The 25187-nt window shown below is 46.2% G+C and overlaps 2 protein-coding genes across 5 annotated transcripts; one reads left to right on the plus strand and one right to left on the minus strand.

Annotated features, from left to right (window-relative positions):
• The first annotated feature begins 727 nt into the window (after positions 1 to 727).
• LOC143430340 (uncharacterized) lies at positions 728 to 24565 on the plus strand. 4 transcript variants are annotated; one of them, XM_076906558.1, is made up of 6 exons: positions 728 to 1177; positions 16668 to 16891; positions 20122 to 20283; positions 21226 to 21484; positions 21770 to 22063; positions 22210 to 24565. In XM_076906558.1, the coding sequence occupies exons 1-6, from the start codon at positions 1096 to 1098 to the stop codon at positions 22422 to 22424; spliced, it is 1236 nt and encodes a 411-aa protein (XP_076762673.1). In that variant the 5' UTR covers positions 728 to 1095; the 3' UTR covers positions 22425 to 24565. The 4 variants fall into 4 exon arrangements, with proteins under 4 accessions (XP_076762673.1, XP_076762674.1, XP_076762671.1 ...); XM_076906559.1 differs by lacking the exon at positions 728 to 1177 and adding an exon at positions 12736 to 13237 and having other exon boundaries at positions 16403 to 16891; XM_076906556.1 differs by lacking the exon at positions 728 to 1177 and having other exon boundaries at positions 16086 to 16891.
• On the minus strand, positions 23556 to 25181 carry LOC143430360 (cytochrome c oxidase assembly factor 5). The gene is made up of 3 exons (XM_076906592.1): positions 24960 to 25181; positions 24736 to 24837; positions 23556 to 24672 (listed from the first exon to the last, which is right to left on the minus strand). The coding sequence occupies exons 1-3, from the start codon at positions 25179 to 25181 to the stop codon at positions 24631 to 24633; spliced, it is 366 nt and encodes a 121-aa protein (XP_076762707.1). The 3' UTR covers positions 23556 to 24630.
• Positions 25182 to 25187: the final 6 nt, after the last annotated feature.

Here is a 25187-nt window from a genome sequence, read left to right on the forward strand (position 1 = left end):
CCGATAACCGCGTCGACACGGTGATTTCCTCGACGATCGCGCGACTTTTATTACGTGCAACCTGCCCCGCGATTGTCGCCCGTTATTTATACGAATAAACTGGCCGGCTACAAACGAGGTGGTAATTGGCGCACGTTCGTATTAATCGCGAAAAATTTACCGCGAAAACGCGACCTCTTGTTAAGTACACACACACGCACTTCATTTCCCGCGAAATATGCGATGTACTTGATCGACGATCGTTAGCCATTTATGTCAATGTCTATTGAACCGGTGGCGCGCCCTCACAGAATATTCGAAGAAGTTCGGAACTCTCGAAAACGGGAAAGGGGGCGTAACGTGGGAAACTTTGAACCTTCTAATAGGTTCGTTATCTAGAAACAGGCTCGATTGTCGGAGGTTGTTAGAAATCCCGGCGTCCCTTGCGCGTATACCGCAACTAAATGAATTTAACGACCGCGAATCTGATTCGGTCGAGGGTATCGAATCTTACGCGTTGCCGCCATATTAAAAGAAATCGTACGTACCGCCATTCATTTAAACCGCGAACAGTGTTACCCTCGGGTCGATCGAGACAATCGATACACCATTTTCTCCGCGCTTTCGAAGTGATCAGAATCGCGACTACCGCGTGACTAAAAATAAACGGCTAGGAAACGCGAAGTGTTATTCCTTGCTTATATGTCTCTTGTAAAAGGTGAAGTCTCGCGACACTGCCAGTAGAAGGAAAGCCACGGCCACAAAGGGAAGAAGTTATTTCGGTGCTAATTAAGTGACGGCTTTCACACGTACGCGTGCACACAGAGCCGGGTACGGACAGCAGGAGCGGTGCCTAATTGGCACGGGGACAACACGATCATCCTTAATTGGTTAATTCACCGAGTGTCCCGGCAACCGATGCGTCGCTGCGCTATTGCAGGATGCAGTCGCACCTGGCCATCTCCGGGTAATCGTACGGCGTTCTGCTGATTCCGATCCATCGAAACGGGCCGTGTCCATTGAACAACCGGCTACGATACCGCCTTAACGATAATCCGAACAACCTTCTTCCTCTTCTATGACAAGTTCCTGCAGTACGTGACCAAATTCGCGACCATGACCAGCGGGCAGAGGAACAAGTCCGTCGTTCATCCGGAACAGCGGTACGCGTACATGCCCTGTCCACTCTACGACACCGGTGAGTACTTCCTTCACGCTACGAAATTGCATCGCATGCATCGTAACTGCACGCGTACAACGCGCGTTATGCACGGGTTTTCGTATCCTCCTTTTCACCGATAGCGCCACCCATTGCTGCGTTATGCTTGCGTTCCCAGCATTTTAAAACCGGTTGTTACCACGGTTTATGCGATTCCGCGTTTTCAAAGGACGCTTCTTTATTTTCTACTTGCAGCCTTCCTTCGTATTTACGATTAATAAAAGTGGAACGCATTGAAAGATGTCGGTAACGTATTCACGGGGGCTATAAACTATGATATATACGTTTGCGTTCCTTACGAGAAATGTTTTTATCGGCTAATCGGGAAACCTCGTAGAGTCGGTGGTTTGGGGTTTACTTCCGCGGCGGGAAAGTTCGCGCGATCGATATCCGGTATATTTATTTGAATTTTCCTTTGTCCAACGGGCAGCGTAATTAAGGAACTTTCTTACTTAAACGGATAATATCGAAAGTTCGCGACTTGAAATGGCGTCCGTGTCTCGTGCAGCTAAGACGACAAAACATTCGAACGGAGCAGAAACTTTCTGTTGAACGTTATTAAATTCTCGGGTTTTTGTTGTCAAACTAGCGCGAGACGCGTGGTTAGACCGCTAGTAATGTCGTTACAGTGTCAGTAAACGCAGAAAGGTGATCTCCGGCCTCTCTGCGGCCATATTTTGCGTTAGGCTTCTTATCATTACCGTTCCACTTACTCGTTATTTGCCATTCGGATGCAAACGGAGTGAGAGCGCGTATTCTATAAGATTTCCACGTCGATCCCTGAAAGTTGCCGGTTCTGGAGTTCGTACTAAAGGAAATTGGGTTCCTATAGCGGGCGCATAAAGTTTCGAATCGGGACGAGCACTTCGGTCTACCTGCTTCACCACTGCATCCTCCGATTACTTCGTATCTAAATGTCGTTCGATTTAACAAAAGCTGCCTAATAAATAAGCTTCATCTCGAACTTTTAAATGGACCGTTTTTTGCATTCGTTGCGACGAGACAGATCATTAGTATTATTTGCGTCGAAAGGCCGAGTAAGGAAGAAAAGAACAGTGATAAAGGGGAACGTAAGATTTCATCTAGAGTTAGTAGAGAATTATTTATAATCATTTGCTCAACGACTGCTATACGCACTCGTCCCACGGGCAAGATTATTTTACATTTCACCAACGAGCTCACGTAGTCGTCCTAGAGAGAAAATCGCACGGCTAACTTGCATGCGGCCAATTACGCTTGATGATTGATTATAGCGGCGAACAATAACCCCCGGGTGCTCGTGATCCATCAGCGTAAATCCTGCGGGAATCGACGCGGACGACCGGTTGGAAATTCCACCGAAACTTCGAATTGGAAGTTACACGACCGGCCAATGAATGTAACGACGCTCTTCGCATCGAAACACGCGCGTTAAAGTCCACCACTTATGATGGACGAGTTCCTGGCGCTCGTGGCCGAATTCACGACGTCCCCTAAGAGGCTGGTGAAGAAAAGCGAAGGCACTTGACGTTCGCCAGACCGTTTAGAAAGCCTCCCTTTATGATCCTCCAGTCGAGTGCCTCTAGGCGCCAACTTGGTTCGATAACAACTAATTGAAATCGTTTTAAACGTTGATGTCTCATTGACGCAGTTTGCTCATTTGTTCAGCTGATGATTTTGGGTAATTAATATAGTTGATTTTAGATGATGCTTAGAACAATCGAACGTTCCTTTCTCGTTTCGCGTAATTCCATTGCTCGACCGTCGTTGGGTCCATTTGCCGCACATGTAGAATCAGTTGGTTAAACTTAAGCGAGAACGAAAGATACACATTTGATCAGCGCGCGGTCAACCCTGAAAGGGGATCGCCGCGTTCCAATCGGATAGATTCCTTCGCTCCGTGGAACAATCGCGTTGGCACGCTTCACCTCCAGCTATCATCGATCAAACTAATATCAAATGAATGGCAAGGTGCGGTAAGTGATGCGTTCTGAAACACTGTCGCAATTAACTGGTTAATGTGAATCGCACCGAATGCCGATCAACGGAGGCACTATCAATCATCCCTTTGGGAGGAATCAGGGTATCACCTCGATGTGAAATTCTATGAATCGATCATCAATTTTTATTGCGGGCAACGATTTAGGATCCATCGAACAATATTGAGAAATATCGTTCGTAGAAAATATTTTTGGGTGGATAGAATGAAAATTCGAATTGTAGTATACAGGATGAATCGCGATGTTTCTATAACCCTTGTCGCGTTTGCAAGCTTCCTTTTGAAAAGTACATTCGTTGGTGTTTGCGATTTGGAGCGTTTCGCGACGCTTCATGTTTCATTCACTATTCGTTTCATTATGCATGACGGTGGTTAGCAGTGCCACGTGTTCCCGAATTAATTGCAATTTCCGTCGCCTCGTGACGCACCCTTAACCATGATCATGACGGACGAAAGCGTCCCGGTGTTTGCAACTATCGATTCTTTTGGTTACTTAACGCAAATTTGCATGGACCGTGTCGCATCGAACTACTTTGTCACTTGGTTGGTACCATCGAATGATATTCAAATACGTACCGCGTTATATGAAGTGAAAAGCTGATAAAGGGATCGAAAAGGTGTTTGCTTAGGTAGATTTAGGTTCGTTTGATGGATAATTTGTGAGATCTTAGAATCGTATTATCCATTTTCTAAGTAGCGTACAAAAAATTAAATCCAGTAGGATTTTCTTAAAGCATCTATAGGAGATTCATAAATCCTGATGTCCAGTAAAATAAGAAGGAAAAGGTGAGGAAAATACGAAGGAAACTCTCTTCGAAATCATTCTAACAGGCCATTAAATCACCTGCTCCAACATTTTTACAATTTTCGATCCACACCTGGGTGCAACGTCTGATCTTGTTAACCAGTACGTCTGAATCTACTGGGACCGAGAAGTCGAACATTTAGCTCCCTTCATCGAGCGAAACGTTCATTTTCAGACAGCTTCTTTAAAACGAGCCTCGCAGATTGGCATCGCGTTCATTTGGCAGGCATGAAAGGCCTCCGTGTTTCGTTGGTTCGATAAACATCGGAGAAACGCGCGAACCGTCTGATTAAGGGAATTGTCCGTTCACCACTGGCGACCATTCTACGTCGCGTTCGCCAAGCAAGCGTTCGCCATTTGTTGCGGCTCCTGCTCGCCTAACTATCGGACGCAGATAAAACTATATAAGTTCGAAAACGGGGTTTCGATAGAGGCGGTTCGCGTTCAATGATTCGTCGCAAAGCAAACGTGGCTTGGTAACGTAATAAGAGGTAGGGAGGCGTTATCGAACGTTCGAAAAGCTGCGAAACGGAGTGGAAGAATCGTTTAAATATAACGTTTCTGCATATTTGAGATATCGCAGGAGCATAAATATTTTCGGGAGACACGCTGGTATTTTTAAAGTTATTCGAGGAAGAATGGGTCGCCGAAATGATCTTTGAAGAAAAATAAACTCACGTTACCACTTGGGCAAATACTGCACGCTTAGCATCTAGACGAACTTGTTTGCTCAATCGTCGACTCGCTGTATCTGTCATTTGCATATCATTTATTTACGACCATGTAAAAAAAAATGGTAAAAGAGGAGAACTGTGACGCAACGTGTCACGAGAAATGATGCAGGCAATTATAAAAGTCATGTCTACAGATTATTGTATGAAACTTATGTAAACTTCGTATTTAATCGGTTGTTTTATTGCCATTAGTTAGTGTCGTGGGAAGACAATGTAATTTGTATCGAAATATTGATTATTGATCGTGTGTAATCGCGCGTGTAACTATGGACAGGAGGATCAAAGAATTTGCTGAATCTCGTGTTCCGTGTTTGCTTCCTGTAAACCAGATTATCGTAAATCATGTTCCGTCACGTGGCGGGGAACCGGATCGAGAAATTCAATTTCCTGTGATCACTGTTCGCTTTGTTCTGGAATATATAGTGTTCACACGTACGTTGAAATTTGGAAATTTCAGAGGAAAATCACCTTTTCCTCGCTGCTTGAATAACAAAGCGTAAACGCGTGCGTTAAAAACATTTTAGGAAATGGAATTGTATAATCTAATCTTAAATTCAAAGAGTTCAGGTCCACGTATAATCAGAAATTCCAATATTTTTACTTCTCAGCTTCATCGTAATCCTATTTCCTCCATAAAAGTCAGGTCAGTTTATAAATGAGATTTTCAAATATTTGTATTACGTTATAGAACGTTCAAATATATTCGAAATCGGATACATAACGCTCGCGTTATTGGCGGTTTCAATTATCACTCTATCTCCGCATAATCTGCGTTAACAGGCGAATGAATCGACCTTTTTAAATATTCGAACGGCACGAGCGAACAATCCTAATTTTAGGAACACGAGACCATCCTTCGATGAAACTGCGAATTAGCTCGCGATTGAACCGTGACTTTAAACAAATCAAGGCTATCGCGACAAGAATTACACAAGCGGCTCGTTTTCACGAGGCGAAAAAGCTTTTTCCCAGGGGCCCATCAAGGTGCACGATCAATTCTGTGTCGACCAGACGAGTATTTACCTGTGAACGTGTACTCCGACGCTGGTTTCGCGACAGATCCCGATAAACGCGACACATTCGCGAAACAGGTTCCACGCGGAATTTCAAGCCTTGCGCAATATGAAAAATAATCGCAATAATTGCAGTCGTTAATATTAATTAACGAATACGTAGAAATATAATAGATATGCCATAACATAATGGCATCTATAGCTGATAGATGCAGAAATAATAGTCGATTATTATCTTCAGAAAAATAACTTTGCATTTATAAGCAGGCTTATTAATAATCAATTACAGTGATAGAATCGTTACTGTCACGCAGGATAGGGGATCTATAAATTGAAATTGATAGACAACGCTGAAGCTCAGTGGAAAAGGTTTTTTCATTGGAAAGATCCATCCTACATGATGATTCTATCGCGAAAACTGTTCCAACGAGTCTAAAACCGAACTATAACAATCCTGGATCTACTTTCAGAGCTATTTTTCTTCGCAATTGTTGCAAGTATCAAAAACCGAATGATTTTCTTAACGGACACTACGTCTCCTTTTCGTGGCATGCAATCTCACGTCCTGCATAGTTCTCTCGACGGTGAAAGGCGATGAAAATGGTACTGGATATGTCGAACGACATTGCTGTTCGATTTTCCCGAGGCGTTTGAATAAATAAGCAACGGAGAAAAAGGAACGGTCACGGTTCTAGCTGCGGGAAGCGGTGCGTAGCAGCTACCAGTTTTAATTAATCTTTTCGATCACGACTGTCCAATAAGTCGCACGATCGCAACCGCTGACAGATGGAAACGTCGTCGAGGGCCATTTATTTATGCATCGCGCAAAAATAGACCAAAATTGTAAGCGACGAGCATTCGAAGCGCAAAGTACGATCGTGGATAAGCGAGTTGTTGCACGATGTTGATTAAATATCGAGGTTAACGACTTCGGTCTCGGATCCCTTGTCACAGTTCGCGTACAATGCACGAACTACCCGTTTCACTGTCTGAAATATAATACTGTTGACCAAGTCCAGTTTAGAACTCGATCGAAAGCTGAAATTCATCGAGGTGGCTCGAAACGTCTCTGCTTTTAAGGACTCCATCCGAATTCACCCTACGAAACGCTCGAGCTTTTACTTATTTCATTAAACGGCTGGAAGCGAACGCTGAAAGTTCAAGTAATCATGGAAACTGGAAGTCATCCGGTCGCCGCCGTTTACGTTGGACGATAAATTTCACCGAGTCGTAACTCGGACCGGCGGTTTTGTCAAGCTCTCGCGACTTTTATGACTACTTGTTGAACCGCCTAGGCCATCCGAGCGAAACGTTTTAGGGCGGTCTGCCTTTCCCCACGAAGTTTACTCTCCTCCCGGTTGCACCCTTGGACCGCACCCTCGCGAATTTATGCGCTCCAAGCAACGAATTTTCCAAAATTCTAATATTACACGGAGCTACTTCGAGCGATTAAGAGTCGCGGCTTACCACAAAATAAATGCTTGCTTTGTCGTGGAATAATTTAGAGCTTGCTGCGAGTTAAGATCTGGCATCGAGGAAAACGACGAGGCAAGGTTGCTCGTACACACGTACACATCTAAACATTGCGAAACAATCAAACGTTATTTTCCGCGTACATTCCTCGAACAATGATCATGATTTTTATGCAGCCCTCCCAGACAATGGTTCACCGATGTCTCATATCGCGCTAGATCAGAATCATTGTCAACGGCGAGAATTGAGATCGTTCTCGCGGCGACAAGTTTATTCTGTCTGAGTCGCATTGTGTTTACCGGGGCTCAGACAGTCTGCAATCGTTCCGTTGCACGACGGAGGCACAAATTTGCCAAACAAATGGGAATTCTTAAATTTCTATTCTGGTATCCTCGGTTGTCGTTAATTTTTCACTGGCGAAACAACAAAGCGTACCCGGAATACGCGTTACGTCTGGCCCACGGGAACCAGATCAAACATTCGTAACCGCAGCGTCAACAAATAAAATGAGCACGAAAGAACAAACGATCGGACGCGGGCGAACAGCTGCGAAACGGATACATTTCAAGCAGTGGCGTTCCACGATAAACAAGCTGCTGTTTTCTTTCCACGTGACGCGTTGGGTAACCAGAGTATAGGTTTAAATGAAAAATTCCATAGGGACGAACTGCTGCGTTTTGGTTGCAGTTGACGCGAGTAAACTTGGCCTGAAAATAGCACGCGATCGTGGGTGTAACCACGCGGTCAGATCTGTGTAACGCAACGTGCAACGTAACACATCCGACGAGACACGGTTGGGTTGTGCAGATGAACGGTGTGCACTTTCGAAGGATAGCAATTGCACGTTACGTTGCAATCAACTGAATGCCTTAATTTGAAGCACATCTCAACGAACGTAATGCAACTCGCAATTCATGTTTTACGCGATACTTCGCGCGTCCGGGTACACTCTTGTGACTTTAGTTTAGAGCGCGTCCAAATGAGTGGGATGCAACATGTGAACATGAATGACGTATAAACAGAATACACGCGTTCGCGTTGCATTGCCACTCGTCTCGATGCACCCTTGCACGCGCGGCACTCCAGTTTAGAGCGCGTCGAGACGTACCGTAACGCAACGTGAAATTCACTCTTGTGGACGCGAAGCACGTACGTTGCATTAAGTGACTGCTTTCGCATGCGTCCATAGGAACGAACCGTTTCAGAGAATCTCAAGTTCTCCGTGCTACGTGGAATGCAGCCGCGTATGGAGATCGCAACTTCGCACGCTGTCTAGACGCGTCGTAACAGGGTGGTAAATTCCCACCGACGAAGGTCAACTGTGCGCCATTGGAATGCTAATAGAGCACGCAGGTGCATTTGCGTTGTAACTTTTACCCCTTTGAAGCGATTCCGCGTGCAGGGTACGGGGTGAATCGATCTGAGCCAGTTTCGCAAACCACCGTACTGATATCGATTCGTTACTATTACATGTGCTCTGGCTGCGTCTGGTTGCTAGTCTCGTAAAAGCAAATCAAATTTTCCAGTCAGTTTGGTTTCTCTTAATTATGGATCGTTCACTGTTCAGTCTATTTAAATGGTATATTGTTGTCGAAAAAGAATGTACGCAATTGCTTCTATGAAGAAAAGAAGCGTTAGCAAATTCCTTTCTTCACAGCGTTAGCAAGTTGCACTTTTCACGCGTTTCTATAGGCGAATGTGTCCTTGTTACGCGAAATCCTTTCGAATTTGAACGGGCAAGCTACGAATCCACTGGTGTAGATATTGGCAGTACGTGCGTTTGCAACGCGCCGACGCGTACGCGACATGTTCCGGGTGTCGTGTGGATGGAAAGTAGCCAACGAATACTTGAACTTCACAGTAGTCTCATGACAGCGTGATCATGATCACGTACCGTCTGTCGTTGACTGATGGCAAACGGAGCTTCGCGTTCTTTATCTCGTCAGAGAGTCTTTCCTTGGCAATTCTATTACGTTTTAATACTTAAAAATAACCCTGGATAATAACGCAGTCGCAAGATGAAAAACACTTTTCGGTTACGAAAAGTATTACTTATCCGGACTGCGAATTAGGAAATTCAGCGAACGCGATGTCGCCTGAGAGTTACGAAATGTTCAGAGATAATTGGTTTTAATGAAATAGTAAAGAAAAAATGCGCGATTAGGAACGAAGGTAACGCGAGATCGCAAATCAGCAGATAATAAACGTTGAACCGTGCACTTGAACCCTGAGGTTCAAGTTTAATGATCCCGTTCCGCTTTCACATGGACGCCTTAACGGAGCACCAAACGACGGGAGATTAGGGGAAGTTCTGTACGCCTCGCAACAGCTGCATTATCGAGTCATTTGGTACCGAAGAAAGATGAAGAAGGATAGGGAAAATTTACAAACCGATTATCTGCGATTCTGCTATCCGTAGCGCTCAGTGTTTAGGCTAGTTGGGAAGCCACCCTCCGTTTCAATTCGTCGAAATGAAATGGCCAAGTCTGCTCATTGGAAAACGCCGAACAGCCACCATTAAGAAGATTAACGAAGTGGTTTCGATAAGCCTCTACATCAAGGTCGAGCATCGATTGCCATGACACTGCGAGATCGATGGTTGATACCACCGATTTTCTGTGCTATTGGTACGGTGATAGGCCGGTCCATACCGCGCCTGGCCACCTTGATGTATATTCATAGTTTCTGTCGTTCCGCCAGCTTGCCATTAATACGTACGTTAACTTTAGTCCCGCTGCGAATGCCAAGAATAACAGTGAACAGTACATCGAAGTCGTGTAAATAATATCTAATCAATCATTCGCGTCCTCGTCCCACGGGCAGGAATCTTTCAGGGAGTGGTTGGTAATCACTGCAACTGATTAAGAACGCTGTTGAAAGTCGAATAAATGATAGCAAAATGGGGTGAAACGTGATGGTAGGATAGCGAGAATTGCTAGAAACACGGCAACGAAACGCGTTCAAGGCTGTGCTGTTAATTACAAATAAGGGCGTAGCTCGTTAGAGGCTCGCAGTAGAGTAAGCCAGTAGTCAGACGAGTAACGCGGGCAGACATTTCTTCGACGAGAGAGATACTCCAACGTCCGTGGAGGACCTAATCAAACAGCAACGACTACGAAATTTCCCCCTTTTTTCACTCGGATGTTCATTTTTCTTCTTTATACCCATCCTGCAATGCGTTCGTTCGTATAAAAAATGAAAGCAGCAATCCTCCTTGGCTCTCGTCGGTTCAAACCTCGCCTAGAACTCCCTCGAGTATGAAACGGAATATTCTTCGAACGCAAAACTATCTTTTCAGCATCTGTGTTTTACGTTTCATTTCATGGTATGTGTAATACAAGTGGAGAAAAATCTGTTAACAATTCGTGGACATAAATCGACTACGATAACAGATTGGTTTATAAAATCAAGTAGAACAGCCTTGTCTTCTTTTCGCGTGGAGTTATGCGACAGCCATTGCGCTAATTAACTCCTACTTAAAGAACACTCGTGTCTTTCTAAAGACCCGTTCTGTTGGAAACCAGATGAATAGCATATAATAGATCTGCCATAAGTATGGGATGCCAGCAAAGGATGGCGAAGATACATCGTGTACCTGATGCACGCGTAGCCCCAGATGACCCAAACTCCCGTTTCTTGTATTAGTTGTATGAGTAGCAATAAATTCAGGCTCGTCATCGAGGGTTGCTGTGGCGTTGTTCCATCGTTGCATAAAGCGTTGCCAATTTGGCGACCGGTTCACGAATTCCTCCTTCGCGCACGAGTCTCGTGCGAGGAAGAATGTTACGAAGAAATCTGTGTCAGCCCCCGTCGCGCTCGCTGACCCGTGAACCGAAGAAAAGTAAGGGGGACCATTGCCAGAAAACACGACAGATGCGATTTTTGGCGCGATCAACGATGAATCGGTCCTCTTTTATTCACATTCACCAGCCACGACGCGACGTTCTGAATTATGGTGACGGTCTGTCGACGTAAATCTCTCGAAAAGGGGACCACTCCCGCCGCCGGTTCGATTATTCACGACAGCCCCTCGTACTCGTGAAATCGACGCGTTAGTCGAAATGGATCGCGATGGTTTTGGAATATGCGAACTCCTCGTACAGTATCTTAGAAGCTGATCGAATTTCAAATGCAATCCTATGTTTTTCTCTGCCGCGTTCTATTTTCTACACCATTGGATTCATAAAGAACAGCGATAACAGTAAACGTCGTATTTAAATTGAAATTAATTATAAATTCGTGCATGACCACTGCGATCTATAAAAATTGGTTAGATAACAGGCTTTATCTCATCATTTCGTCTGTCGAAAATATATAGTTGTAGCTAGGCATAAGCTATGCGACCTCGATAAACATTCCACGACCATTCCATTTCTCTTCCTTTCCAAACAATAATCTTCCCGCTGCAATAACAGTTATGACGCTTTGCTCCAACAACCAAGACACATTTCTCATTCACGATGAATTCTAACGTTTACGATTGGCTTTATTTTACGATGTGATTATCGCGCGTTTTAAGTACGCGTCGAACATGAAAACGATGGAGGCATCGAATTCCACAAGCGCATTTCCAAGTGTAACGCTAAAGGAAGTCATGCTCGGTACTATTTTCTACGTCTGCGGAATTTCCATTTCCAATTTGATAAAGTTTACTCAGCTTGTCGATGCAAAGAAATTATTACCACTTTGCGTGACCGTGTTGATTCTCCGTAGTGCTCTGTGATAAAGAAACCAGCGAGAAAATCCTTCAGCCTTCTCTACGGTAGCGATAAGTACGTTCTAATAATATTCGCTCGGGGCGAGTGAATTTTTCCGACTGGCAGAGATCCAGAAAAAATTGTTTTTAGACTCTTCAGCTTTGTCATTCTTCTTACGCGCGTGCATTTAATCTACCTGTCGACGGGCATAAAATAATGGAACACTTTGTGAAGAGATAAAACCAGTTTCACCTCTGCGCGTTATCGATTTTTACTGATGGGATCTTCGACGAAAGCCTACCGCAACCATCGACGAAAGGAACACTCGAAGCACTCGCGCAACAAGCAAGCAAGCAAGTTCCTCGCGCGCGTTAAGAACCCTAATTATTCACAATCCTGGCGTGTCGTCTCGTCGCCTCGTGCTCGAGGAAGAACCAGTGCCAAGCGGTCGCTCGAAAGATCCGTCGCGATTTAAACTTTCAACAGTTCTGTGGGAACGTAAACTTGCCATCCGCGAATGCTTTAGAGCCTACGAAAGCCTCCTGTCCTAGATCCTCCCGTTGTCTCTCGCGTTACTAAGTTCCCATAAAATTACCGTACCATGCTCGCCGATGGAATCTACTGTTTACGCCAACAAACGACGATGCGACGTCCGCGAGCGGTTGCCAAGTAGTCGTCGAGAAATGCGTCGGTCGCGCTTCAATGCCTGCTGTCTCGCGACCCGTCCAAAACCGATCGTTTGTAACACCTCGGAGGAGCTCGTAAACACTGTCCGAATTCGCCCGCGTTCCCTCGACGCGATCGCGAGTGGTTGAAGTGGCGCAAAAGAGCGTACTCGGTGGTGTAGAACTGGCGGAGCGGGCGGACGACGTCATCGGGCCTGGTCAGCGTCGCGACGCCTCGTGGTACGGCTCAGTTCGAGGCGGTCGGTCGCGTGGCGAAGCTACCCTCACTCTGGCGAAGTCGCTCGTCGGGGACACGTGGTGTCACGGCTGATCGATCGATCCATCCGCGATCGAGCCTCGAATCGGAAACACGCGAAGCGACGCGTCCGTGTACGACCGCAGAGGTGGAAACGGAAAAGATCGCCGGGTGACCAGGGTCGGAGATAACGAGTGCCTCGACGGGAGGCCTTGACTTCGACCTCCCTCGCGCGACACACACATCAACCCCCGTGAATATTTCAATACCGTATCGATCTAGCGCATAGCCGAGCACGTGCGCCTCGCGCGATCGTGCTCTGTGTTCCGGTTGCTGCGTCGCCGTTCGATTTTGTACGGCTCGCGTTTCCCGACGGCGATACGCGCGGCCCTCAACCACGCAGCGAGCCAACCACCAGGTACTACCCAGTCCGGACACGTTCACCAACCTGTTCTTCCGTCTGATTGTGATCGCGCGAGCCAGCGATTCATCCAACCTGTGCTGTCGCTCGTCTACTACACACGCATCGTATTGCTACTTGTTGTCCATGTCTTTGTGAATTGTGGGATTATCGTGGTAGGATGAACACAGTTGACAGTGCTAGAGCCCCGCCTCGGGAACGTTCTTCGTCTACGTACCACCCGTTTCTCCGTACGACTCCCGTAGGCCGCAGTGGAGTAGACCCGTGGCTGGACGGCCGATCACGTTCCCCACTCGCCTTCGATGCCCACGGGTATCCCTTGAACTTGGAGCTCCAACGGTTTACCCGGCCTGTTCTGTGTTAACGATAACTAAGTTCTGTTTAAGTATCGATCGCGTGGGGATCCCCATCCGTATGGTACACTTTTGTATTTTTCTTTTCACGCTTCGCTCTGTAATTTTGGGTAGACGTAGAACCAATCAGTTTTTCCAGCCAGACTAATCTATATCCGACACCACCACGCATCCATATTTAACGATCGTCCATCGTAGTCGATAACCGATAATTGTTGCTTTGGTGTTCGCTTTCCATGTTGAGAAGGCATCCGCCCAAGGTAGCCCCGGTGCCTTTGTGCTGGCGGACGAACGAAAGCAACCGAAGGTGGCCAATCGTTTCGAGATCGCGATCGGAAGCGAAGCGTCGAGCCCGGGTAACCCTGAATACGAACCACCTCGCCTTAACCTCCCAGTTTCGTTCAGAAGAACGCGGTTCGTTTTGCCTCGCAAATCACCAACGAAACGATTACTGTCGTGCACGCGCCCCGGCCAACCGTTGTAAACGCGAAACGGCGAACGGTTGCCGGTCGACTGCAGACCGCTTCGGGAATTATCGCTCGAAGTTCGTCGAAGGGGTACGTCCTTCCTTCGTGATGCTCGTTAATTCTGTCCCAGCTGAACAGAACGCGTTCCTGCACTCGAATGGTTCTCCTTTGTATGCGTAACGCGGAGCTAGTAGACGATGTCAGCAGCGTATTTCCATCGGAGCGTAAAGAACGCGCGTTCCTCAAAGAGAGAGACGTTGATAAAATAGTAGCTGTACGTTCTTCTCTTAAAACCAGCATAGGTACCGTTCAGGGAAATTCCAAGCTTTCCTCGATGAACAATCAAGTTCCACGAAACACTGTCACCACTTGAACTTCATCCCCCCAGTCAACCTCTGAGACATCCCCTGTTCGAGCTATCGTGGATCGATCTGTAACGATCCGTTGAAATTATGCAAGTCGCGGTAACAGATCGAACTTGGGGCCATTCCAGTCGATGTTCCAGGTCGGCCCGCAGGTATCGAGCCCTTGGACGGCTCTGCGGTTCGCGTATCACCGGCTGCGCCGTAAACACCGAACGCTGCCGTGACAAGACAGTCGTTGCGGCTGCGGCAGATCAATCGAGAGGCTCGACTATTAAAGTCCGTGTCGCTTGGTTTAGCAAACAGTCCTTTCCTGGCTTAGGAGGCATGTATCGCGTCGCCTGTGACTCCACGATCGCTGATATTCACCATGTTGTGCCCGCGTCGCGCGTACCTCGCACCAAAGGGGTGTATCTGTAACCAGAGGGATGATGCATGGACAGGCTTCGAAGACGTCGTTTCAGCATGCAACAGTTACCGCCGTTCTCCGAGGCGTAACGAATAAATAATTTCCAAGTCTATAGTTACCGACATTAGAGGTTTCGTGCAAGTCGAACAATTGGGTGCCATTTCGTGGGATATCTAGGTGGAAAGTTTGCATCCAAGTAGTGTGTACGTGTGTGTATGTGGAAAAGAAATGGTTCAACGATGGAAGGATAGAGAGTATGTTTGTTCTGGTAGGAAAGTAAGGTTCGAAGAGTCGTGTACGTTTGTATTCCTTTATTAGAACAATAAACGAAGATCTACGATCCTCCTCGTGACACGCGATCAGTCATGTTACAAAGCGTAATTATAATTCTGGACCTTGAGTTCGCCTGGCGAGCTAAATCGAGCGTGGTTAGGTCGTTTCCGCGGCAGAAGCTGGCTCGTACAGCTTTATAAATCGTCCCCCCTGTATAAACGCCCTGTATAAATCTGATCTCATTCCGCATCATCCTAGGCTTTTTACACGTATGACCGTGTGATACTTGGACGAGGACGTGGAAACGTACGTTTCAGGTGCGAGCACGATGGTAACTCGCCAAGTGGACGGAGAAAGAGATCTCGATCGGGGAACTAGTTATCTTGGAGCGGGCCAAGCGATGGTAGAGCTTCGAATTAACCAAGTCTCGTAGCGCGTATAAACAGACATCGTAATTGCGTTTCTTCTAATGTTCGAACTGGGAGCGAACTAGCAGCCGCGTCGAAAGAAACTAGGTAGAAGTGACGCTTGCCGGACAAGTAAAGTGGAATAGAGGAAGAAGTTCGCGCCGCCACTGGTGACCAGTTAGAGAGAGGAACGGTTGTTAAAAATCCTGGTTCGTCGAAAGTTTCTGTTCGCTGGGAGGAGGATAAGAGGGGAGGCTTCGAGCGGTTCCCGCGATGACAAATCGAATCCGTTCTTCTAAACGCGAAAAGTCAACGATCCACTCGGTCTGTGGACGGAAACCAAGTAACTCGAGTGCGCTAGGTTAACGGGTAGCCTCTTCGAAATTCCATCCCTTCCCGATTAACGATCCGGATCGACTCGAACAGTGTCGATGATTTGATTGCGAGTGCAACCGTTCAGAGCGACACCGTTGATCCCGCGTACGAAGCTCGACAGCCGCGGTTCGTTGGCCCGTCGAGAGACTGCGGAACACGACGTCGCAGACCGAAAAAACAAAACGATCTTTATGGTGAATCGATGAAAAGAAAAGAAACGGTACAGAATCGCGGTACGGAATCCTAACGGAGAAAGAGACGTAAGCATAAGAAAGCTGCCTAGGGACGCTTTCGTGATCGTCGAGCACCGACGCCACCACCACCGGGCGCCGCTTCTTCCACGTGTTATAAAGCTCCCAAAGCCAGCCACCCTTGGGCTCGAAACATCTCGAAACGTACCAATCACTACACTCGACCGCGACATACCACAGTGAAATATAAAAAAAAAAAAAACTATACGTTTCACTCCCAACCTGTCCCTCATACTAGTCAGTCATGAATCTTATGTTCCGCAAGAACTTCAGCGAAAAGGGATTTGGTGGTGGTGGAGGAGGAGGAGGCGGGCTGGAGGGTCGAACGACCCTCGGAACCGTATACGGGCCGGCCACTTTGGGGTACACGGGGTCACGGTTCGGCGTGGTGCGCGGCGCCGGCCAGTCGGCCGTCGGGGCGCGCGCACCGATCCGACGCAGCAGAGAGTTCGGCTACTTCCCATCGATGGGCGATCACGAGCACCAGGGGTTCGGATACCGGACTCATCTGTTCCTAACACCCCCGTCAGGCGGTGCCCTCGGTTCGCCGCCGGAGGAGCCGACGGAGAGGCTGGGACCGCCGCCCAGGAAGAACTCGGGCCCCCATGTGATCAAATGGGGTGGTGGAGGAGGCGGCGGGGGCAGCGGGTCCGGGCAAGGATCCGGGGCTGGTGGACAGGCGAGGAGGAAACAGGCTCAGACGACGCAGCAAAAGGAACCCTCGGAACCGGCGACACCAACTGCTTCTAGACAGGTGGGTGAATCGTTAGATATGGATTAAAGCATTGACTCTTTATTTTTTCATTAATGTGAGATCATGTATCAATTGCAACTATTTTTTTCATACTTTAGAACTAGTGACTAATTGTTTAAGACTATTATTAGCGATACTATTATTAGCGATTTGAGAGGACAAGGGGACAGATTTTAAAATTGATGCAACCGCGGCCACCCCCTATGTATTATTAGCAAACATCGTTCTCCAAAATGGCGAACATTAATCCGTGGCCGTCGCGCAGGTCCGATCTATGGGATTAATGCACTTAGGCTGGGCTTGTGATCGTTTGCCTGTGTCTAATCGAATACTTCGATTCAGGTGTTGGGGATGTAGGTTAAATTTAATCACCTGCGCCGGTAAATTGCTATCTCCGGCAAGAAAAGACTCTTGGCAATCTAAGGAACCCAATTTCAGAATCGATGGCCACCGCAACGTCGCGACGAATCGTTCCAGGCGGCGTGAATTAAACCGGTCAATCTCTCCAACGAAAAAAATCACTGGCCAGCGAGAATCGAAGGTTCACGCGTCGCGTAGAATCCCGAATCCTTACAAAACGAATGCACACGTATCGCAAATCTTGTTTCGTCCCTCGAATCTACGTATAAAGCACGCAGTCCGATGATGAATCGGGGACACGGAACGTTATCTCGTTCGATTAAAGCTTGTTGCTGTCGGTCAGTCTGAGCAACCACGACGACGTTTTAAACTCTAACATTCTTTCTCACGAGGATTGTCCGCGTTGCGAATTGCACGCTGTTTCTGGGATCCGCAGGCCGTTATCGATGAGTGGCCTCCTGAAAACACGGCCAGTCGGACACCCGTGACGATATTTCAACCGGGAAATGCACGGCTAAAGGCTGAATGCATACGGGGCACACGTGAGCGCAGCCAGGGACGAGCGCAGCGGGGATAGTTTCGCGAACCACCGGAATTATGGAGGAAACGAACGGCGGTGTATGGAACGAACCGCATAAACTTACACCTATGCTATCACCGTACGGGTCGCACGCAAACTCGCTATCTTATTGCACGCCAAGGCGGATCTCGCGACGTGCCATAAATTTCCTGGGAGCCGGGCCCGACTTTGCTCGATATCCTGCGCTCATTATGCCCCTTACGTCCGAAGCAACCCCCATCGAGCTTGGATTGCTGATGGTTTGCTACTCGAATAAGTGGTCGAAGGAAGGGGTAGTTATTGCAGTGACCGTACCGCCAATACTGTAGCTTCCCCGTCACGATGGACCAATTAGGAAAAAGCGTCATCACTGAAATGAAGAATAAAAAGCGGAGCTTTAATAAAGTGAGACGAATTCCAGTTAAGGGCGTGTTACGACGGGTTTCCATTGACGTTTGGCCGCAGAACGGCGTGTTAAAGTTTTACGATCGCTCTCGAAGAAATTTCGAAATTTGCAGTTGGATGTTCGCCCTCGTGGAGCGTAAAGCGTCTCACCATCTGTCAGTCGGACTTTTACGGTATCTTCGACGAGAAGAAGTGTGACTACACGACAAGCAAGCTATAGCGTTTCTTCTTGGACTCAGTTTCCTCTTGAATATAAATTTATGTATAAATTTCCACAACGAACGATGTCTCCTCTCGATACGTGATCCCTAAGTACCGAATGCGATGAAATAGCTTCGTTATTCGTGCTTTTGCATAATCGTCTCTCGTTTCTGGATAATTTATTACCATGCCAAGATTTTTTCTAGTTTTTTTTACACACTTCTCGTGGTTTTGTTTCTGATTCTCTGCTCGAACGGTCTGTCGTGTGCGAAGATTCTTTAGTTGCTTCCATTTTCTATCGATAGCTGTTTCGTGCAGTCTCTGGAGCTTTAATGAAGATTTTCAACCGCACCGGCTACAGCACGTTAGAATCAATTCCCGATTGAACCAGACTCGTGCCGGAATCCCTCAGAATCGATGGGAACAGCGAAAATCTCCGAAAAAGCTACGACCCATCCTCTCGCCTCATGGCTTCTAAGCCGAAACGGAAGAAAATCTGTGGTATTCGCGTGCTTCGATCAATACCTCGACCTCGATCTTGAACTTTAATTATACATCCTGCTGTTTGATTGCGCGGCTTATTGTTGCGAAATAATTTCAATTACCAATGTGGCACGTGTGCCAAAGAGCATCACGCACAGAGCAGGTTTCATTGTTACTCGGATTCGAACATGATGCATCGCATGCTGCGTTAATGTTATTATTTGGCGAACTGTATAAGAAGAGATCTTTTCGTTATATGGATATAAAACATCCACGTGCAGTAAATCATTCAAATTCTTATAGTATTATCTATTAATCTGTTTCAGACCTTGACAAGCGCACTTAATTTTATACTGCTTAGATTGTGAATCGTTTCAGACTGTAATCTAACTTTTACGAGCTCTCTATATATACCTTACGGTTCGTCCATGCATCTGATCATCTTTAGATAACATCAGTCAGGAACGAACCCTTAGACGATAACGAACATGTCGCGGTCTTGTTAAAAAAATGTCACGAACGGTCAGCGGCGTTCCGGGCGTCGCCATAAATCACGGCCAGGCCCGTCGAAAGGCTGGTGAACGGGTGAAGTACGAAAGGTACCGCGTTAACCTACATCCTGCTCGGGACGATGGCGTCAATTTCAACATTCACTTGTTACTCGTGGGTGTCGTTCCGCGAATACGCGCCCCGTTAAAAATGCAGCAGACTCGAGCTTGACGTGAAAACACGAACGAATACGAGGCTACGCTGCCGCCGTTGCTGTTTACGATCGGTGGAAAATGTGTACGGCGATGGTGTCTCGACGTATGTGCTTCCGTTTCATCCACTGCTGTTAGAAGTGGGGGAATCAGGATTATTCGGTTATCTATTTAACAAAAAAGAGATAGGCGAATTTGTATCTTGTCGTTGCGTTACAATTATATTAAAACAATTTTATTCGAGGGAGACGATATCTCTTGCAATTAAAACATTCGATTGTTGAATCGAAACAATCTTTTCTCTGAATGTTCGACTGCGCATCGATCACTGTTACACGGTACGTGGTTTGCCTCGTTTGTCGGGAACGAACGATTTCCACGGGAAACTTTATTTCGAAGCGGGAAACCCGCGCGCATAGTTCGAGGTAACTTTCAGGACGGTTGAGCCAATTCGTACGGATGCACACGAGTTTGTGCCAGGTCATCAGAGTTAATTATCTCGAATTGTATGGCGTTCACAGGTTTCCTTCAGCGGTAACCGGTCGTCCGGCGCTTACACGCCCCTGGTGGTTTCCGGGAACAGCCCACCGCGTGGCGAGCCAATCTCCCTGGCCACCTTGGATCGCGACTGTTTCATCATACCCCTCGCATCTCTCGAACGCTTTTTACCAGCAGGAGTACCGGTACGTCAAATTAAACTTCTATGCAAGTTCACCTCTTTTATATAGAACCCCTCGCATGACACTCGGCTCTTTCACATATATTTATAATTGTCGGAAGTTACATGGCAATTAGACCTGTGACAGTCAACCATTAGCGACACCCATTCCCAGATTTACCACCGTTTTTAGAATCGATTATCCTTGCATGTAACATACTTTTGGCTTAATTTATCAGCGTCACGACAACATCAAGCTACGTAGTACTGCCAATGACAACAGAGCGTTCTAGAATCAATTATCTCCTCGCGTATTTCATCTGCATCGATGCCTATTAGATTTCGCAAGGGAAAACTGTTGCTATAATTTACGATGCGTCTGTTCAGCTTCATGTGCTTGCGTGAAACACGCCAGAAGCACAAATTCGATGTTAACCGTTCGTCTCGAAGCGAACGAAATCTCTCGAAACAGTGGCATTACTGACGATACGTCGTGAAGTAACTCCATCATCGTATCGGGTATAAAATATTTATTGAATCGTTTCGAGTCACTCGAACCGCACGAAACCACGCTAATCAGGAATTCACCTGCTAAAACCAGAATGCTCGAGTTATTGGCCTTAGAGTCTTGTTGAACACGCTATGACCTTGCTGGCCCGGCCTCAAACGCGTAAAAATAGACAAAACCGTACCATCGTGGCGAACTATAACAAAAGTCTGATATGAATGACGCTCTATGACCGTGCATCAACCAAATGGTGCATGTCCCGTACTAATATTAACAATTTCCGCGTACTGCTTCCAATCGTGCCTTTAGCAAACCAGTTCTTGTTTTAAGACTATCGTAATAAGATATTTTACGACCCCATATCTCTTGCATATCGTTTTAATGGAGTGTCAACGACTAAAAGACACAAAGTTAGAAGGCTGCAGAAACAGATGATTAATAGTTTCCTTTGAACCACAGCTTTATTCCAACTCGTTCCAGCACGCGCCCATCGCCGACAAGAAAAGGCCAGGAAGTCCTCTGTCGGTCCTCGAAGTGGAAGACCCGAAGCAATGTGTCCTCGCGCATTTCATGACACCCCTGGAACCGCTCGATCCACTGGTCGAGACTCCGGTTTCCCGACCGTTGGTTCTCCAACGGGACACTGCGGCCGAGTTGGTCGCTGAAATAGCACCCTCAGCTTCCCAGAGCATCCTCCTCACGAATATGGAGAAAAATGGTAACTATGGAATGGTGTACACGTTCGAGGCAGTAGAAATAATCGAAATATCTGAATACAACTATATCGATTGATAAAGTTAGCTGTAACGTTTCTTCTTGTACAGTTGAGCCTAATTGGTCGTTTGGACGATCAATACCTGTACATTGTCAATGTTGAAAGCCCTGAAATATTGACAGCATAACGTGTATTCATTATGGTTTATAGCTACTGATTTCATAGTAGTATAGTTAGCTCGACGAATTTACGATTGAAATTGATTGTAACTCGTGATGTCAATTTCAGCGGATTTTCCATTCATCACGTACTACTTAATAAACAAGCAGAACACAGACCCCGTGGACTTTTACAACGAAGTTCAGTGCGCTGCTCTGAGGAAGTTCGACCCCCGGGACCTTCGATACGCGGCTAGCCATACGTTGGACCTGTTCAACGAGGTTGCAACCATCGCGAGACCGCCACTGGAACCACCTGGTGTAAGACCACCGATTCCGTCCACCGGCTACATCGTCTCGATTTTTAAGGTGTTCGAGGGCGACGACGGCCTCAAATTTGAGCAGAACTGGCTCTACTGGACGGGTACTCTATTCGTTCTATTGCCCTTTATTTTACAAGATTGGTTTGATCCTTCACGTTTTCATAGATTTACTCAAATCCATTTTAAACAAGGATGCGATAATGTTATCCTCGGATGGTCTTCGTATTAAAAAAGCAATTAATTCCAGGTGCCCGTATGATGTATCGATATTTGCCGAAATCGGTGGGCCTCAGACGAATCACACTGCACAAGTCCATGTCGCAGGGCGACAAGATGTACCTACTGATCTGCGAGTGCTCGCAGCTACAAGACAATCTTTCCGCAGCGGCGATATTGTTGCCCGCGTTGCGCGCCCGCTTGTGCGGCTATACCGGTCTCTACAGGCCTTCTGTGTGTTTCTGATTCCTCAGGAAACGCTGACCACGCGTTGAGGACGCCACGGTGCAAGAGAACGGGGCCACTCAGTGAGGTTTCCGCAATTATCCGAGAACGAATCGTTCGTGGCTGGCCTGCATCGGTTCCCTTTTCTTTCTTTCTCTCGTTCATGTTGCACTGGTTACGACTAGAGCACGTGGTGTCGCGTGGCTTGGCGTGGTTATCGGCACACAGAACGCGATATCCTCTAGGTAGATAAGGATTTTCTCTAACTGAATCGCGTTGAAGGGTGCAAGATGCAAAATATGGAAACGGTCATCCTCGCGTAACGGGGAGAAGCTTTTTTCAGGGCTCGTTTCGTTCAGTCTTTAAAAGCAACCCCTGCAATTGTATCGGTAGCGCTCTCTGTATAATACACACGTACTTTGATCGTTTCACGAATTCTCCCAGTTTTATAAACTTACTTATTTTCTTATATTATCGCGGTGCAACGAGTTTTGCGTGGCCGTTGTGCAAAGCCCACCGTTTTATCGAGCCGTACTGCCGACGTTATTACGAATCTCTCAATTTCATGAAACGAGCCATCCCTCTCACCTTCTTCTCCCCCGTAGGGTTCGACGCGAGTGTTGAACGGCCAACCGACAGGAAGAATCGGAGATTTATTTTGTTTCATGATCCGTGGTCACGGCGGAAATGAGCGAACAAGTATTGTCAAAGGGTGGTCTGTTCGTATACGCTTTAGGGAAATCTCGATGATAAATCTGTACGCTTCGGGCTGCACACCCGTCTAGTTAACGCCTCTGGCCAGTTTGTATTTTTCGACTTTACATACATATTTCATCCGGCATTTTATGCGAGCGTTACGACAGAGCGCAACTTGCATGTACATAACATAATAGAAATTTGCGAGACACTTTTACTACTATATCGACGACTATCGATTAAATCGCTAACTACATATCATATACTCGAGAAACTGTGATATTCGAACAATTAACCGCATATATCACAACGAATGCAGCGAGGTGTGGCGAAATACTTCTTTAAAAATGCTACCTACCCTTCTCCAAGATCAATTAGGCGATAGAGATCAGGGCTCAATAGAGGCTCATCGAGTCGAGAATACTCTGTGGAACATAATCTTCAGATCTTTTATTAAATTGCATTCACACGTTTGATATTACATATCTTTGCCTGGATTTATCGATACTCGCGGGTTTTGATTGATAAACGATAAGATTCACGGATGAATTATAACTTCGAATCTCGAACAGCGATATCGAACGATACTGTCGCTGTTTGAACTTTTGAATTTCTACTTTATTCGTCGTCGATGATGAGCGAATAGATCTCCCGCGATTTTTTCGCCGGGAGACGCGGACAGATCGATCGAAAGACACGGAGAAAGCTTAAATCAGATCTTTCTTAGGTGCCCGTAGAAACTTTAGAGTGAGAACGAGAGTAGCGTGATTCGGCATTGTAGTACAAAAAAAAAAGGTAAAAAACCGAGAAAACGGAAATAAAATCGTATAGTCAATATACGCTTGTTGCATACAGACAATAGCTAGAACGATTGCGCAGGCGCGATCGAATAACGTAGACTTTTAAGAATCCAACGGCGTATAACTTACTTAACACTACGTCCTTTCGTACTCGCTGAAACAAAAAAGAAAAATGTGGAACAAGACGCCCCTATTACGTATAAGACGAACGAACAAACGTGAAATAAACAAAAAAAGACTCGCGATTTTACTGTGATCCCCCACGTGTATCGCGACCAAAACGATACACGCGTAAACAATACGTGTGCGATTGAGCGCGGCTCAAAAGACTGCGTGGACTCGATTAACGTGAAGTGTGATTGGATTTGTCCCATCGAGGGGAGAAAAAAAAACAAACAAACTGTTGAATAACGATTCTTTGTCTGCACAACGTTTATTTACAAGAACACTTTGTACTTCGCGTGGGAGTGTCTCCTCTCCAGGGTAACTTTGCGATCGCGCCAGGAAGTCGAATTCTCATCCGTGGTTCCGGTCGCGGGAACCCAACGAGTTTCATCAGACGAAATACGGTTGTACGATAAGCATTGATATTTCGCAATTACAATAGGATTTATTATATCATGTACAACGAATAATAACGAAATAATAATAAACCACTTCTAATATCACGCCTTATAGGTAATATATACACTCTTCTGTTCTCTTTAGTCGCTATCTTAATGAAATAAATATTAAACTCCTCTGGGTCCTCTGAATCTACGTCTTGCGTCAATCTAGAAAAATAGAATTCGACAAGTTCATTTTTATACTTCGTTTGTACTTTTTGTATTACTTACGATCGAGTGTTTGCAATCGAAAAATGTTTGACGCAGCAAGTAACATTCATCGGGGACCGATGGATCCCTGTTCATAAGGCAGTCTTTGGGAGTTCGTCTTTGCTGGAATGAAATGAATATATTGCATGCAATTTTGCACATTTTTCTTCCGATATTTAAATACATTCTGACGTACTGATGAAAGGAGGTTAGGATAGTTGCAACGCTATGGTTTAGCCACTCACAATTTTACAACAATCTGTTTCCAATAAACACATTTTCAAATTTGCACGTAAATGAGCACATCTAGACTGGTCCTTTAATGTTTCACCTTCCTCCGCATATTGCATCATTTTGAAGGGAAATAAAGGGGAGAAACTGTCGTATAAATTTTCGTGCAAACTCGTTGCAGACGCTTTTATGACCACAATATTCGTAATAGAAATCCTAACCTTTCTTCGTTGCATGTACGT

This window comes from Xylocopa sonorina, chromosome 13, assembly GCF_050948175.1.
Source record: "Xylocopa sonorina isolate GNS202 chromosome 13, iyXylSono1_principal, whole genome shotgun sequence".
Lineage (NCBI taxonomy): Eukaryota > Metazoa > Arthropoda > Insecta > Hymenoptera > Apidae > Xylocopa > Xylocopa sonorina.

What these genes read in the sequence shown, in the direction of transcription:
- LOC143430360 (XM_076906592.1), bottom strand. Translation starts at nt 25,181, where the DNA reads ATGCAACGAAGAAAGGTTAGGATTTCTATTACGAATATTGTGGTCATA. An exon ending in AAACAGATTGTTGTAAAATT is followed by an intron (nt 24,838 to 24,959) that starts GTGAGTGGCTAA and finishes ATTTCATTCCAG; the next exon opens with CAAAGACGAACTCCCAAAGA. An exon ending in TCGATTGCAAACACTCGATC is followed by an intron (nt 24,673 to 24,735) that starts GTAAGTAATACA and finishes CTATTTTTCTAG; the next exon opens with ATTGACGCAAGACGTAGATT.
- LOC143430340 (XM_076906556.1), top strand. Translation starts at nt 16,382, where the DNA reads ATGAATCTTATGTTCCGCAAGAACTTCAGCGAAAAGGGATTTGGTGGT. An exon ending in CACGAATATGGAGAAAAATG is followed by an intron (nt 21,485 to 21,769) that starts GTAACTATGGAA and finishes TGTCAATTTCAG; the next exon opens with CGGATTTTCCATTCATCACG. An exon ending in GAACTGGCTCTACTGGACGG is followed by an intron (nt 22,064 to 22,209) that starts GTACTCTATTCG and finishes AATTAATTCCAG; the next exon opens with GTGCCCGTATGATGTATCGA.